Here is a 15,414-nt window from a genome sequence, read left to right on the forward strand (position 1 = left end):
AAAATGAGGCACACTCCTAGGAAGGTGTCGGGCTTAGCGCTCAGGATAACTCTGGGTCTCATGGCCACGCCTGGCTTTCAGACCTGGCTTCCCGCAGACTCGCAGGTGAGCACGCGCTGAAGCGACCTGCTGCATACGGTGCCAGCCTGGTTTGCCTCTTTGCCCAGCAGCTTGTCACGTGCAGCTGTGGCCTGCAGTTTTTGAAAAACTTTTCCCTCAGCTCACACCACTGCCAGTGCCCAGCAGGGGGCGCTGCACACAGTAGTCAGGAAGGGATTCCCGAGGATTTCCACTTTGCTGGGTAGGCGGCAGGAGGTCAACCTAGCCAGGGGTAGCAGAGGTCACTCCTGCAGCTGAGGTCAGTGCCCTCAGAGCGCGTGGAGACTTGTTCCTTGAATGTGGAGGCTGTTCCCAGACAGCAGCAGCGAGACCAGCATCCGTACTCCTGGGAGAGGGTTTGCTCTGCCATGAATCTGAAATTGGCATCTCATGGAGATCACCAGCCTGGGCTTTCTCCCCCCGCCCCACTCCAGGGGTGGTCTGCACCACGGCCACAGGGCCTCAAGCACACACCTAGTCCTGGGTGTGCAATTAAACGAGGCCGCTGGAGCACTGAGGCAAAGGAGTTGGGTAAAAGCCCCTCGGGGATGCCCTCAAACCAAGGTTCCCGGTCTCAGGGTCCCTCGGGAATGCCCTCGACCCAAGGTCCCCGATCTTGGGGCCAGAGGTGACAGTTTTCACATAGCGTTTTCTTAGTCTAGTCTGCCAGGTTCCTTGGATGCACAGCTCACCCCAAGTCTTGAAGACAGTGGTGATTCCCTTGGTTTCTTGCCCACAGGGGAAACTGAGGCTCAGCACTGCACTGTCCCCTCAGTGTCAACTCATGGAGGCAAAGAGTCGCGGGAGTCCACAGGCCTGGCCTCGGGACTGCAGTCAGGGCTCAGTTATTTAGTATGTGTGCCAGTCCTGGGGCTTGATTCAAGACCTGGGCACGGTTCCTGAACTTCTTTGCTCAAGGCTAGCACTCTACTACCTGAGCCACAGATCCACTTCCAGGTTTTCTGGTGGCTCTTTGGGGATATGAATCTCATGGACTTTCCTCCCCGGGCTGGTTTGAATTGAGATCCGCAGATTTCAGCCTCCTGAATAGCTAGGATTACAGGTGTGAGCCACTGGCACCCAGCAGAACCCAGTTCTTTAGACTGCTAGAGCATAGGTTGGTGGGCAGGACTGGAGGGTCATCTTACAAACTAGACTGGGCAGCAGCCCGGGGACTCACTGGTGGTCATGTGGCAAGGGGGTATTTTTTTTTCAAATTGTGTTTAATTGATTAACTCATTTCCGAAGGTTGTCGGCCTACCTTACACTGAGCTGTGATCTAGAAATAAGAATCAGGTTTATCTATGAGAACAAGAAATCGGCAGCTGTTGGCGGAGCCCAACAGACTTGTCAGTTAACATCTGGGAAACTGCAGAAGTTTTATTTGCTAGTTACTGATTAATTTGATAAATGCGGGTAGACCAACAGATGCCAGCCTAGTCAATGCCAGCATTGTTTAAAGGACGCGTTTCTGTGTGATGGAAGCGAGGGACCCAGCCAGGTCCTGCTTCAAAGGGCCAGTCAGGCCTCAGGGCTAGCAGGTTGGCCCTTCTACTTGGCACGGTGGGAACCAGCCTGCCAGCACATCTCCAGATACTTGTCCCTTTTCCTAGAGGGACACCCCCCCACCCACGGTGCAAGGCAACTGTTCTCCCCTAAGCCACACCTGCCCCCCAGCCTGCCCCTCAGGGAGCTTTGCCTGCCACAGGGAGCACTGGGAGCCTGAGGAGTTCATTCTCCCAGGCGAAAACTTCCACTGTCGTGGTCCTCCCTAGAAACTCGGGGCCGGGGAGGCTGAGGATCGGGGAGGCCGGGGAGGTCTGGGGAGGCCAGAGGCCGAGGGTGTGAGGCTGGGGGTAGGAAGGTGTTGCCAACCTGTGAAGCCTGCTTGGTTGTTACATTTCCTAACTGCTATGTTTAATAAAGCAAAACACCCTAAAACAAGCAAAAAATAAAACCCCAACAATAACACAGGATAAGAAATGATTTCTTTTAGTGGGGGTGAAAATAAAGCCCTACCTTCTTCCTCTATTCTTCATATGTGATAGCCACAAAAGAGGTCACACTGGAAGGGACACAGCCTCTCCTTTCCCTCCAGACTCCTCATGGCTTAGAAGAGCCTCTGTGCCCCTCAGAAGTCTTGTTTCAGGGTATCTCTTCCTTCAAGCCTTCCTGCAGGGGGGACCCTGGCCCTGCCTGCCTGCCTGCCACCCCTGCTTTCTACCTGGGAGCTGGGGAGGAGCTGTCCGCGGCCTGCCTGCAAGCCACTTCTGAATTGTGGCTGTGGCCTCTTTCTGCCCACACTGACACAGGTGCCAATCAAACCAGCTTTGATCAAGCAGAACAATTAGAGAGCAGCTGGTGCTCTCTCCTGGCTGCTCTTGCCTTTCCCCTGGCTGCAGTTCTCAGTGGAATTCCGCCTGTGGGCTTCTCCTCTCCCCCATGCTCTGGCCTCCCGAGGATGCTGGCTCAGGAGGCAGTGGGAGGATGGGTATGCATGTACCTGCGTCGGTGTGCACACACGCGTGTGCATGTATGTGCTTGTGCGCACGCATGTATAAATGTGTGCATAGAGACACAGAGGGAACCCCTTCTCACCAGCTCCGCACACAGGCCTGGCCTGGAGGCAGCTACGGCCCGTGCACCGCCCAGAACAGAGAGGTGTGGAGGCCAGGGACAGCCTGGAGGCCAGCGACGGCTCCCGGGGCCCCCAGGAGACACGGGCGGGACAGAGGCCTCACCCTCTCCTGGCAAGGACTGTGCCTGGGGTGTGTGTGCCGGGCAGCGCAGGGAGGGAGGCGCGGCCACTGGCGCAGGCCTCCTGCTGGCCTAGGAGCCCAGGCTGCGTGGCCGCCCGGGGGCCGGGGGCCTGCCCTAACTCCCACAGTGCCACACAGCCGCTGGACACTGCCGTGTGGCACACGCGGCGGGAGCCCTGTGCCGTGGCCCTCTGGGGTCAGCCTGCAGCCTCTGAGAAGCCTCTGCTTTGGGGCCCGAGGCCTGGGGCTGCTCCCCTCCCCGCGGCCCACCTGTCACTTGCTGAGTGGGGCTCACACCCCCACTTGCCTCTACCGCCCCGCAGCGGAAGCCTGGGCCATCCATCCCGGATGCTCTCCTCACTCTGGGAGACCCGCGGGGCCCCGAGGCCCCCGGAGGTCCTGAGCCCTGGCCGTGCTGGCCCCGGCCTTGCACGCCGCTCGCACACTGGAGGCCGGCAGGCGGAGCGGCGCGGTCTTACCTTGTACATGTTGCACAGCCCAGGCTGGCTGCGGGTATGAGCAGGCAGGGGGCTCCGGCTCTGCTTTAGCCAGGGTACCTGCCGAGGACACAGAGCGGCCGGTGAGTCCACCGTGGTACCACTCACCGACCCACCAGCTCCAGTGACTCTGGGATGGGTGGCCACCCTGGTGGGGCAGGGCAAACAGGAGATGGAGGGTCAATGGGCCAGAGGCCGGCAGAGAGAATCCAGAAGATAGATGGATGGATGGGTGGACAGATAGAAGGACAGACGGATGAAGGGTGTTTAGAATCAGATTATCCAAGGAGGAGGCAGTGCAGTAGCTGGAGTAAGAACAGGAAAGACAGGTTAGAGGCCCTTTCTTCTGCCACCCTGGAAGCGGCAGTCAGGAAGGAGTCTGGTGGAGAAGGGTTGGCTCTTCAGTCTGGGCCGAGGTGTAGAGTAGGCTAATTTGCCTTTGCAGTGATTGTCCGTGCCTGCGCTGGATTTAGAAGCAGAGATGAAATCAGAGGAGACAGTGCTCCAGCTCCCCGGCGGGGATGGGGAGTGGTACTTTCCTCCTCACACTGGCGGGGCTGAGGCCTTTGGAACACAAAGCAGTCAGTGTTCAGAGAACTCCACATTCATCAGCGAAAGCCGTGCTGGGCTCAGCGCCCGTTACCAAGCCTGCCAGGTGGCATTTGGCCCCGCTCAGATTCTCTGTGTTCTAGTAGTTACAGGAGAGTGTCTGCCATGTGAATGAAAGCCAGGCTGAAAGACTAGCATTGCAGGGGCGAGGCGAATGGTGTGTAGGAAGTGACTTTTTGACAGAGATACAGACAGACAGACAGACAATGAGAGAGAAAACTTACTTTAGTAGTCAAGGAATGAACCCTCAAGAGTAGTCTTGTGCAGGTTACGGGTGGAATGGAGTCTGGTTGGGCCACTGGCAGTGGCTGTAGCCACGTGGCCGGCGTGACGGGGTTAGCATTGAGACCACACCCGGAGGTGTGCATCCCGCAAGGAGCCTCCCCACCCCCACAGGAGGCACTGTCTCTGGACTGGAGGGAACTGCTGCGACCTTATCTCCTGATATCAGGCATCTCAAAGAGCAAGACTTGGAGTCTCTGTTCTGGAGTAAGCCTCTGTGGGCAGGCTGGGCAGAGCAGCCAGTCCCCAGAACAGCGGGCCGACCCCGAGAGCATGGAGCGGCCCTCCATGGACGGTCCGTGGCCACAGTGGCCACTCTATGAAGAGCACCACAGCAGGGCGCTGTGCCAGCTCTGCCAGCTGGTGAGGCCTCCACCACTACACCCTGGCCTCCCGGGTCTGGGAGGACAGACGGCCGAGGGGGGGCGTGCAGCTCACAGGGCCGTGCTGCCGGGGGTGTCTGCGAGTGAACTTGGGGGCCGACAGGGAGGCTCTGCTCCACGGCCAGGGCAGCCCCGAGGCTGGGGAGGTGGGAAGGGGATCTCACGGGGCAAGCAGAGGTGTGCGGTTCCCAGTCGCGAGTTCACTGCCGCATGCCCCCTTGCCCGCGGTTCTGCAGGAAGCGGGGTGGTCGAGGCAGCGTGCAGCGTGGTGACACTGCAGAGCCACTCGGGCGAGCGAGCGCCATGCACGTAGTCAGGGCTGGAGGAATCTCGGCAGTGTGTGAATGCGATGTGGTGCACGTCGTGGTGCTTCCCATGGGAGCCGGGGGAGGGGCTCCCCCAGAGGGCATCTGCGTCTCCAGACGTCCAGCTGCGTCCTCCGCCGCCAGCCGGCACCGCAGCCCCCACGTGGCTAGTGCTTTAGCCCCAGGGACAGTCAGCGACGGGGAGGCGGGCGTAAGCGGAGAGTGCGGGGCAGGGCGCGCTGGGCGCTGTCTGCAGCCGTCCGGCAGCGCCGCTCTCCTTCCCCACACCCCGGGGGAGCCCTTCCCCTTGGGAGGCCTCACCCCCTGGCAGGAGCCGGCCTGCTTCCAGACGGCCTCTGAGCACAGGCTTGCCGGGGCTCAGAGCGTGGCCCGTGTGTCCCGGCTGGGTTCCCTGGCCTGCTGTACTCAGTCCTCCTCCTCCCCCAACCTCGGCAGCACGGTGGCACGAAGATCAGGACAGCGCATGGTCCGAGGTGACGGCGGTCCACGGCCCCCGTGCCCCGACTTACCTGCTGGTGTTTCACGGGCCGAGGGCACCCAGTGCACCATGCCACTTGTTAGTCAGGGGCACCAAGAAGAAACTTACAACATCCACGTGCAATCAGTACACCACTCTAGTGCTGGTCAATGTTTAATAAAATTCACAAAAGGAAACAATGTACACAAAGTGGGAATCAACAACAAACTCAAACTTCCCTGCAGCCCCCAAGGACAGCCACCGTTAAGTACAGCACAGCAGACAGGGCCTGGCTCTCACGGAGAGCCCAGCACATCCCCCACACCACACCGCAGCCTGCGAGGCCATGCAAGGAGAGGTGGCCACGGCCCAGGTGGCCACAGAAGGACAGCGTGAACAGTGGGCACCAGGCCGACACATCTGGCCAGCGACGCATCGGGGCACGGACCTTCCCTAAGGAATTCCTATGAGAATCGCAGACAGTCCTGGCTGGGGCACAGTGAGTGAATATGCTTGCGGCACTTGCATGTCTCCAGGGGACTTCTGTCTCATGACCCCGAGTGGCAGGGCCACTGCCTCCGGTCCGGTTTGGCTCCACCTGTGCCTCTTCCCCCGGGGGGGAGGGGAGAGTGCACTGTGGCCCAGGCAGGGCACAGCTCGTCCTGGAAACACTGCTGGTGCCACACAGGTGCTACTGTGTCCTTCGTGTCACCCCTGAAGCTTATGTTCCCGAGGGAATGCAGCCACAAATTAGGACAGCAGTGTTAGCAATGAAGGATGAACTGGAAGACGTTTAATAAGATTAAAATGCAATAAAACCTAACGGGAAATAAACATGGTGGTTAATTGGTAAGTCTGATTGGGGTGAGCGCAGTTGGTGTCCTATGATGTCAGAGTGCTGGCGGAGCAAGGCCGGTTATAAATGAGCCTTAAAGGAGAGCGAGCAGGGAGAGGCTGGTGAAGACACACCAGCAAGGGGCCTTGCTCTAAAAACCCCAAAAGTGGAACGAGGAGAATCGACCCAGCGCCAGGCCGGGCATGCTTGCTCCGGTGTGACTGTCTGGCTGTGTCAGCAGCTTGGGCAGCTTTATTTCCTCCCACTGAGTCCACGCTCAAAGCTCTGGCCCTGCGCTGAGCCGGCCGAGGGACAGCCCAGGAACAGAGGAGGGGGCGGGGGGGTCTGCGTGGGTATGTTCCTTCCAGTCTCCACCCCGAAGGTCGGCCCCCTCCCATAAAGCCTGATAATCTGAGGAAGGGGAAACCTGCCCCTTCCCAGCAACAACGCAGCCCTTCTTCTGACAACAAAGGAGAAAGGGCTTTGTCAATGCACTTTTCATTTAGGGCTCTCAGAAGAATATGCCTTCTCAAGGAATGTTCTATGCACTTCCCTTGAAGGTCAACTGCCAGTGTGGGAACACAAAGGCTGGTGCTGTCTGTGCGTCCCCAGGGGGTGGGCAGGAGCAGGGCCAGCGTGTGCCTGGGAGGGAGGGGAGGGGTTGGGACAGCAGCCATTTGTGTGTGTGTGTGTTTACATGTGCACGTGCATGCATGTGTGTGGCATTCCGTGTCTTGCTACATTCTACCATGAGAGCCCCATTTGAGCAGATGATGCAAGCTGCATTCCCGTGTCCCCTCAGGCTTGAGCCTGGCCTGGGAGGAGCGCTTGGGGACCAGCACCGTGGCGTGGGCTTTGTCTGCAGGCTGGCCTTGGGACCGCTTTCACCCCAAGTGTCTTAAGCCCATTCCAGAGACCCAAGACACCTGTAAGAACAGGAGTGTAAAACAGGGAGGCTCATCGAAGCAACATTCAAAGTGTCTCTCCAGGGGCCTAGGTGCACAGATACCTGGACGTCCAGGGCGGCTGTGGGTTTGCTACTCAGCATGGCATGCCTTCAACCTGCATCTCCAGTGTCTAAGAACACAGTGCTCACAGGAAGCGACTGCCCGCGGCTGGCCCCACCTGCCGGCTGGAGCCCAACCCTTCATGGCTTCATGTGCAAACGCTAATGGCATCTGCTGCTTCTTTAATGCACTAAGGCTTCCACTTAAAAAAAATTATGGGTTGGTCCTGGGCTTGAACTCAGGGTCTAGGTGCTGTCCCTGAGCCTCTTTGTGCTCAAGGCCTGGGCTCTACCCAGCCACAGCACACTTCTGGACTTTTCTGAGCAGTTTTTAGAGATAACAGTTTCCTAGACTGGCTTGGGACTGCGGCCCTCAGACCCAGCCTCGCAGGCCTGTGCCGCCGGTGGCCGCTCACTTAACACCTTTTGTGTCTGAAATGTCTGGAAGTGAAGAAGAACATCTCAACTTCTTTTTCTTAAAAACCCAAATAGTGAAAGTTTGTTTCAATTTTTTAAAATCCTATGGCTTTTTTGTTTCATGCACCTTGCTAGGCTGCAGGTGCTGTGTGCTAAGCGTGCCAAGTGTGCCTCTTCTGAGCATGAGCGCCCCTTCTGAGCACGAGGCCTTTCCCCCCGGCGCCTGACGGCCGGAGGTGGCTTCGTGCTGTGGCGGGGGCCTGGGTGAGGATGGGGAGCACCAGAGCCTGTCCTGATGGCAGTGCTCACCATGAGTGCGCTCTCATTCAGCCCGAGCCCTGGCACTGACCCGAGCCGCGCTTCAGAGCCAAGCTGCCGGGCAGAGTACTTCCCGCAGGCTTCAGATTCCACCTGGCTGCCGAGCCTGGCGAGGCTGATTGGTGACAGCAGCTAGGCAGACAGGGAGCCGGGAGCCACGCTACCCAGGGGCTCCACAGCTGCGCCTGAAGAGGCGCCCCTCAGGGAAACTGGCTTTAGAAATCAGAGACTGGGATTTGAGGCACTAATACTGCCCAGAAACAAAGTGAAAGAAAATGTCTGTGACTGCAGCACCGAAGGAGCCAACCAGATCGCCAAGCCCATACAGAGATGCCAGGATCACACCAATGTTAGGTACAAGAGTCACCAGCACGCGTCCCTGCTCACCTGCCGCTGCCGCTACCCCCACAACTCCACAGCCATCGTCACCCAGAGAACTGGGGTGGATTACAGAAAGCTCCTGGAGCTTCCAGGGGGCCAGGGGAGGGGTGTCCCCGGGCGGGGCCTCTGCCCCACAGTACCCCGAGGTGGGAAGGTCCCAAAGGAGCCACCCCAAATGAGCGCAGCACACAGGCAGCACACACCTCAGAGGTCTGTGAGACACCCGGTCACCACAGGCTGGTTCTGAAACAGCTTTCTCTCTCTCCAAAATCACCGAACCGTCCAACAAAGTACCGTTTACACACAGTGCCTGGGTGGCAGGTGTGAGTGCAGGACACGAACACTTGTGGCCCCGCTGGCCAAGCACGCTGCCGCAAGCCCGCCCTCCGCAGGACGCTGCTCCTCGGACACGATTTACCCCCAGAACATTTGCTTCCCAATAATGACATTTCCAAGAAGCTAGATTCCAATCACTGCAATTTCACAATAAACAAAGTCCCGATTCAAAGACGTCCATTCATTCCCTCCACCATTCCCCAGACACATTTGGACAAAGAAAAAACAGAATCAAGTTTTCTTAAGGCAAATTGACACAGCGGCCCCTGTCCCCAGCGCCCCGGGGCCCTCCGTGGGGTTACTGCGGCACGGCAGATTGACACAGGCAGCCCTGACCCACAGGTCCGCGCTGACCCCCCAAAGCGGGAGACCTGCAGAGGCAAAATCTGTCACACCCCAAGCACGGGGGCACAGAAGACCAGAAATGTGACCTGAAAATGGCCGGGCCCTGGGACAGCTGAGGGGCCTCGGATCCTTGTGTCCCCACCGCACCATGCTGGTCTCTTGTGAGGAGGAGAAAGAAGGCAGAGCAAGCCGCCGCAGCCACGAGCCCCGGGGGCGCCCCCCGGCTCCCCGGGGCGGTGAGCGCCTTCCGGCCCAGCCAGCGCCCTGGCCGCAGGCACGCCCTGGGACTGCCAACCCGGCCGGCTTTCTGCGCCACGGGGAGCGCACCGCGCTCTACTCGGCGGAGCTCACCTTGCCGGAGCCCCGCTTGGGCGCGCCCCTGTCGGCACCAAAGAAGCGGCCGATGGAGTCGAGGATGCCCGTGTCTCTGTGCCTGGGCAGGAAGTGCCTGGCGTGGTCCATGGTGCTGGCCGAGGCCAGGTACTTGGATCCGTGCCTCTGGGAGGGTCTCTTCTGCGACGCCATCACGTCTGGGGGTTCACAAGCTGCGGTGCTGTCTTCTCGGATGGTCTGGAGCTCGTCGGACTCGGAGGGCCTGTCTTTGAAGGTGTTGTCCTCCCTTCCTGGGGCATCTCGGGAAAAGAGGCGGATCAAGTGGGGGCGGCTCCCTGGGCCGGCTGGGTGGGCACCCCGCCAGGCATTCTTCGGGTCCGCTGTGCTCTTGGAGTCTGTCACCGCCGCGTCCTCGGACGAGGTCCCATTGTTCGGAGTCCCATCTGCCTCGCCTGCAACAACAAGGAGATGTGAATACGGGCCTGTGCCCGGCCATGCAGGACAAAGCCACTTTCTTCCCGGGGGCCTGAACAGGCCGGTTCCTCTCAAACCCACAGGGCAAGTGCGGGGCCCCGGAGCCACGGTGAACCGCGAAGGGCCTCTGGCGGGAGCTAACCTGCCCGCTGCACGGTCCACGCATTCCCGTACCCCACCAAGTCCAGGGCTGCCCCGTGACCCCGGGCTGGACCCTGCCGCTCAACGTGGAGCGGGGGCTCCCAGGAGCACCCGTACCTCAAGGCCAGCGCGGGGCTCGGGAGCGTCCCGTCCTGGGAACGCTCACTTGACAAAAGCTGTCTTTAACTGTCTTGGCAGAAAGTAGAACTTCCCACATCTTTTTGTAATTTATGCTTTAAAGAAACTGGGCGTTTAAATTCTTCCACTCCAGATCCCAGAGAGGCCTCTCTTGTGGGAGAGCTGCTTGCTCAGGACATTTCCTCTGGCCTCTCCCCTGAGAACGGGGACAGTTGCCACGTGGAGATGGGCGAGGGGTACTGCATGCTGTCTGCCGCCATCTTGTTGCCTTCCCCAGATGGCACACTTGTCTCACAGGCGGCAACGAGCCAGCCATCGCCCTTCCATCCATTCACCCATCACTGGCATTTACCAACAAACCTACCTGGCCACCCCGTTTATCCACCTGCCATCTGCGAGCCCCTGTCACAGATGCACCCGTTATTTACTGAGCACTTGATAAGCACAATCATTACTGAGTTCTAGAGACCAGGCCCTTCTTCTCCTGAGGCTCACATTCTGGTGCATGACCACACAGGAAAACATGCCTTATGTGTCGAGTAGCACCCCTAAAATGTAGCACCCCTAAGATGCCATGTCTAGTCCTACTTCTCTTCCTATGAGTGTGTCCGTATTGGAAGCAGGGGTCTTTGCAGCTGAGACCAAATGAAGATGAGCTCCTGTTGCAACACAGTGGCTTCATCCGATGAGCGGGGTCTTGTGAGACAGGGAACTCTGGACACAGAGACACAGATGTATAGGGCCGCAGGATGACGAGGAGGCAGGGACTCTGGTGACCCAGCCCATGTGCCCCAGGCACATAGGAGCATTTACACTTCCGGAAGGCTGGTCTGTCCTCCAGGCCTCGGGAGCTAGTGTCTCTAAAGCTGTGAGAATCAGCTCAGTGCCCAGGTGTAACCAAGTGCCACACACCACCCGCTGTCGTACAAGGCGGTGACATGGGGACCGAGCACACGGAGGTCAGAGTGGTCCTTCGGAGGTGATGCTTGATGGGGTGGGCCTGGGCTGGGGAGGGGAGCGCGCTCCCCAGAGGCCTGGGTGGAGGGAGGGCCACACACTGTGTTGAGCCCATGGGACGGGGTCCCGGGGGCACATGGGGGCACTGTGCTGAGCCCACGGGACAGGGTGCAGGGGGCATGGGGGGCACACTGTGCTGAGCCCATGGGATGGGGTCTGGGGCACGGGGGGGCACACTGTGCTGAGCCCACGGGACGGGGTCTGGGGGCATGGGGGGCACTGTGCTGAGCCCACAGGATGGGGTCTGGGGGCATGGGGGGCACTGTGCTGGGCCCACAGACGGGGCCCAGGGGGGCACTGCAGGAGACTGGGGTGGGTGTCATGGGCTTTTCATGTAGGATGTGGCTCTCGTGGCGCGCTGGGCAGGTGGTGAGGGCAGTGTCGGGCTGGCCAGAGGCTCAGGGTCCCCACCACAGGGCTGAGGCAGCCCCTCCCAGAGAACGAGAGCCTCACCTGGGATGCAGGTGAAGGGCGGCGGGCGGCCCGCTCCCCTCAGAGGGCTCCGTCTGCTGGCCTGGCCCGCACGGCCGCACTGGCTCTGTGGCCCCCAGGTCTGGCACCACCCGCCCCGCAGCGCGGCGCACCGCAAGGTCCTGCTCGCAGGCCCTCCCGAGCCAGGTGGGCACGTGGGAAAGGCTGGCGGCTGGGGTGTGCCCCTGCTGAGGAAGTTCTTGGGGTGGCCACCGCCCTGTCTGGCATGGACGGAGACGCCAAGAGCCCTCACGACGGAGCTGCCTGGGACAGGCCCCCATGGACTGCCCTCCTCGGGGAGCAGCTAGAGGAAGAGCACTCCCAACACCCGGTCCGCGACCCCCAGGAAGACACCAGCCGGAGAGTGCTCCTGCGGTGGGCCAGGCCGCACCCACCACAGCTCTTCAGGACCAGCAGAGCCGACTACTTCCCGTGACAGCTGCACCTAGGCCAGTGAGGCCCCAGCTCATGCGGGCGCACGGGCGTCTCTAGCTCTCCACTGGCGCTCGGTGCTGACTGAGCAGGCCTCACAGAGGGGGGCTGCTGACGGCCGCTGCCTGCGGCACGGCACGCTCCACAGTGCCATTGGAAAGCCTTCTGGTCCACTCGGCCAGGAAGACCCCGACCCAGGGCGGCCTCCTCTTCACTTCTTCATGTGTTGCCCAGGGCTTCTTGAGTAAATGGAATAAATGATCTATTCTGCACGTGTCTGAGCTCACAGGGCTCAGGCCAAAAGGCCACGGAGAAGATGGGTCATAGTTCTGGGGGACGATGGCTGCCTGTGAAGGCCAAGGTTGGCAATTTCCTTTGACATTATATATATATATATATATATATACACACACACACACACATATACATGTATATGTACATATACATACGTGTGTGTATATGCATATATACACATACATACACACATATACATACCTGTATATTACACATGAAAGCTTGTACAAACCTAATACACTGGATTTCAAACATCAACATCATAGGGCAGTTTAGAAACAGCCCTATCCAAGCCTAAGAGCAGTCAGTCAGTCCCTCAATGCACAGCTGATAAACAGCCAATATCAGATCTTGTGTCCACTCACACACACAGGTAATGTCTATCAGTGACCAAGTGCAAGGCAAACAGACAGCAGAGCCCAGGGCCACATGGTTTCGTACAGGCTCCTGATAGTGCTTGCAGCTGCTGGGTGTGTTCTGTGGCCACAGTGCTGCAGAAACAGCCACCCAGGGGTAGAGTGCTTGCCTAGCATGCACAAGGCCCTGGGTTCCATGCACAGCACCCCAAAAGAATTTTAAAGCTAAAACCAGCAACTTGGTGTTAGAGGAAAATACAATAGGCCACAGTCAGGATAAGCGAGAAAGAAGGGGTGTGTGCGGAACGGGGGGGGGGCCCTCTCAGGACCACGCGAGAATGCTGATACTCGCGGCACCGTGCTCCGATGCATCGCTGCCCTGCAAACAACCTGAGCATGGTACAAGCTGCAGCTTTCAGAGAGATGCAACGGTGATTTATCAGCGGCAGCAGCAACTGACAAGTCTGATTTCTGTGGCTGTGCTTTATGTTCTGTGGCTGGTATAAAGTAATGCAAATGGGCAAGGAGACAATAGCTCTATTATACGTCATTACATGCATTAACAAAACACAAGAGCATCTGAATACTAATACTTCTACAACAGTTGGCCTTTGTGTCCCTGAATACAGCTATTTGTGGGGCACAGAGAAGGCGTTTTGTATCCCCAAAGTAGCTTCTCCCAACCGGTGGAGTCTAGATCTGGGGGGCGGCGGCTGGGTGGGACAAGCCATTACATGTGCCCCCAGGCCTGCCCTGACAGAAACGAGAGCAGCACAGACTCCTCGCCTGGAAGACGATTCTAGAACGGAGCACTTAGGACATAAGCAGTGACACATGCAGATCTAATTTCTCCAGAATGGGCACTGGCAGTGTTTTTGGTATTAGTGACTCACTTCTCCAAATACAGGAAAATTTACTTAGCAGGGCCCGGGTGGCTCACAGCTGTGATCAGGAGGCTGAGATCCGAGGATCATAATTCACAGCCGGCCCAGGCAGGAAAGAAAGTCTGTGAGACTCTTATCTCCAATTCACTCGCAAAAAGCCAGAAGTGGAGCAGTGACTCACATGACAGAGCTCCATCCTGGAGTGAACAAGTTCACGGGACAGCACCCTGGTCCTGAGTTCAAGCCCCAGTTCCAGCACACACACACAAATGACACTTCAATGCTGCTGCTAGAAGAACTGTAGAAAGCCTTCCGAAGGGATGAAGCTAATCATTTCTTAGGGACGCAGAAACATCGCTGGATTTTCAGTGGTGTCTGGAGGCAGAAGCACACAGGGCTGTGGCATGTGCAGGTGGCAGGTGGGATGCTGTGACCCCAGGGCACCGTCCATGCAGGCCATGGCTAGGCCCGTGTGTCAGACGCATGGCCTGCTCGCCGGTCCACCCCACCGACTACTGCTTTTTCCTCTAGATTGTTCCTATCTGGGTGATGACAGCCTCCTCTTCTTTCCTTCCTATTTCTGTCCACGTGCTGGGCTTTTGCTGCCTTTTTCCTAGCACTGAGGTTCTCAGGAATGGGTGTTTCAAGGTTCCCCATCTATACACCTGCAAAACGATTCATAGGAGATCTGCCACGAATAGCCCCTACCTTGTGCACCGTTATCAGAGCCTGCATCTGCTCTGCCTTTTGTCCCACATACAAGCCCCTGCTTGGACCAAAGCTCGCTGTGGTTGCCCCGGTGGCCACCCCGGCTTTCTGTGCGCACCTTATCCCTGCTCAGTGCGCGAGGCTCTGCGGGCTTCCTGTTCATGGCTTCCATTTGCCAGGCCTCTCCCCTGTGGGCAGCCTCCTCTTGGGGGCCAGGACTCTGTATTTGTGTCTATTCTTCAATCTTTAGGACAGCTTCAGGGCCTTGGTGAGGCACAGCCAGCATAAAACTGTTACACAGTGGAATAGGCTGGCATTTCCAGAACCTTCTCTCTCCAGAAGAACATAAGATCCTTCGTGGGGAGAGCCTGGAGACTGACACGGTAGCTGCCAGGTTGCTTTTATGCGTCACTTTAGGTGGGAGCTTTTCTTCTGTCTTGAAGGCGTCCATCCGCTGCATCAGGAGCTGGGTCGGATGGCCCTCAGGTGTGCAGTTCTCTGCGGCTGTGCCCAAGGCCTTGTGGCATTCTGCTCATGGACACGCGGGCAGAACGGCGGTCCCCTCTCCAGCCCTGTCCCTGCTCCACTGGCAGCTCTGAAGGTGTCGGTGGGACCCGATGCGGCACGGGCGGGGGTGGGGGCTCAGAGGCCCTCAGGGAGGGTGGGGGCAGGTGCAGGGCCACCAGCCCACAGGTTGACATATTTGGGCCGTGGCTGAGCCACACCAAACAGCCCTGTGTACACTGGGAAAGGCCCTGCCCGACCTCAAGGACCTGGGAGTGCATGGCTGGTGGGTGGCTATGCACAGTGGGTCAGCCTGTGCGTGGCGGCAGTTTAGGTGTGGTGGGAATCCGAGGCAGGAGACCGCGCATGGCAGGAGCTATGCCGAGTGTCCACCACGTCCAAGGACGTCAGAGCCCACCAATGAGTCCCAGCTTCCCGTCCCCACACCTCCTCCTGGGGAGCCCCGAGGGGCCCGGCACCCACTCAGCCTCCTCAGAGACCACATGCTGGGCACCTCTGCTCTGGTAGAGGCCTGCTTGCAGAAACCCTGGGGTTCACAGAGGGAAACATAGCAGTGGGGAACAGGCGTGAGAGGCCCAGGGCAAGCCTGCG

The 15,414-nt window shown here is 58.8% G+C and overlaps 1 protein-coding gene across 3 annotated transcripts in view; it reads right to left on the reverse strand.

Annotated features, from left to right (window-relative positions):
- The window catches only part of Mbp (myelin basic protein), a 56,063-nt gene that overhangs the window by 12,734 nt on the left and 27,915 nt on the right, over nucleotides 1–15,414 (reverse strand). For all 3 annotated transcript variants that reach the window (XM_013026130.1, XM_013026127.1, XM_013026128.1), the window contains exon 3: nucleotides 9,402–9,835. In XM_013026130.1, coding sequence (XP_012881584.1) covers nucleotides 9,402–9,835 — 434 coding nt within the window. The remainder of the gene's footprint in view (nucleotides 1–9,401; nucleotides 9,836–15,414) is intronic.

Source organism: Dipodomys ordii, unplaced genomic scaffold (assembly GCF_000151885.1).
Source record: "Dipodomys ordii isolate 6190 unplaced genomic scaffold, Dord_2.0 Scaffold91, whole genome shotgun sequence".
NCBI classification, from domain to species: domain Eukaryota; kingdom Metazoa; phylum Chordata; class Mammalia; order Rodentia; family Heteromyidae; genus Dipodomys; species Dipodomys ordii.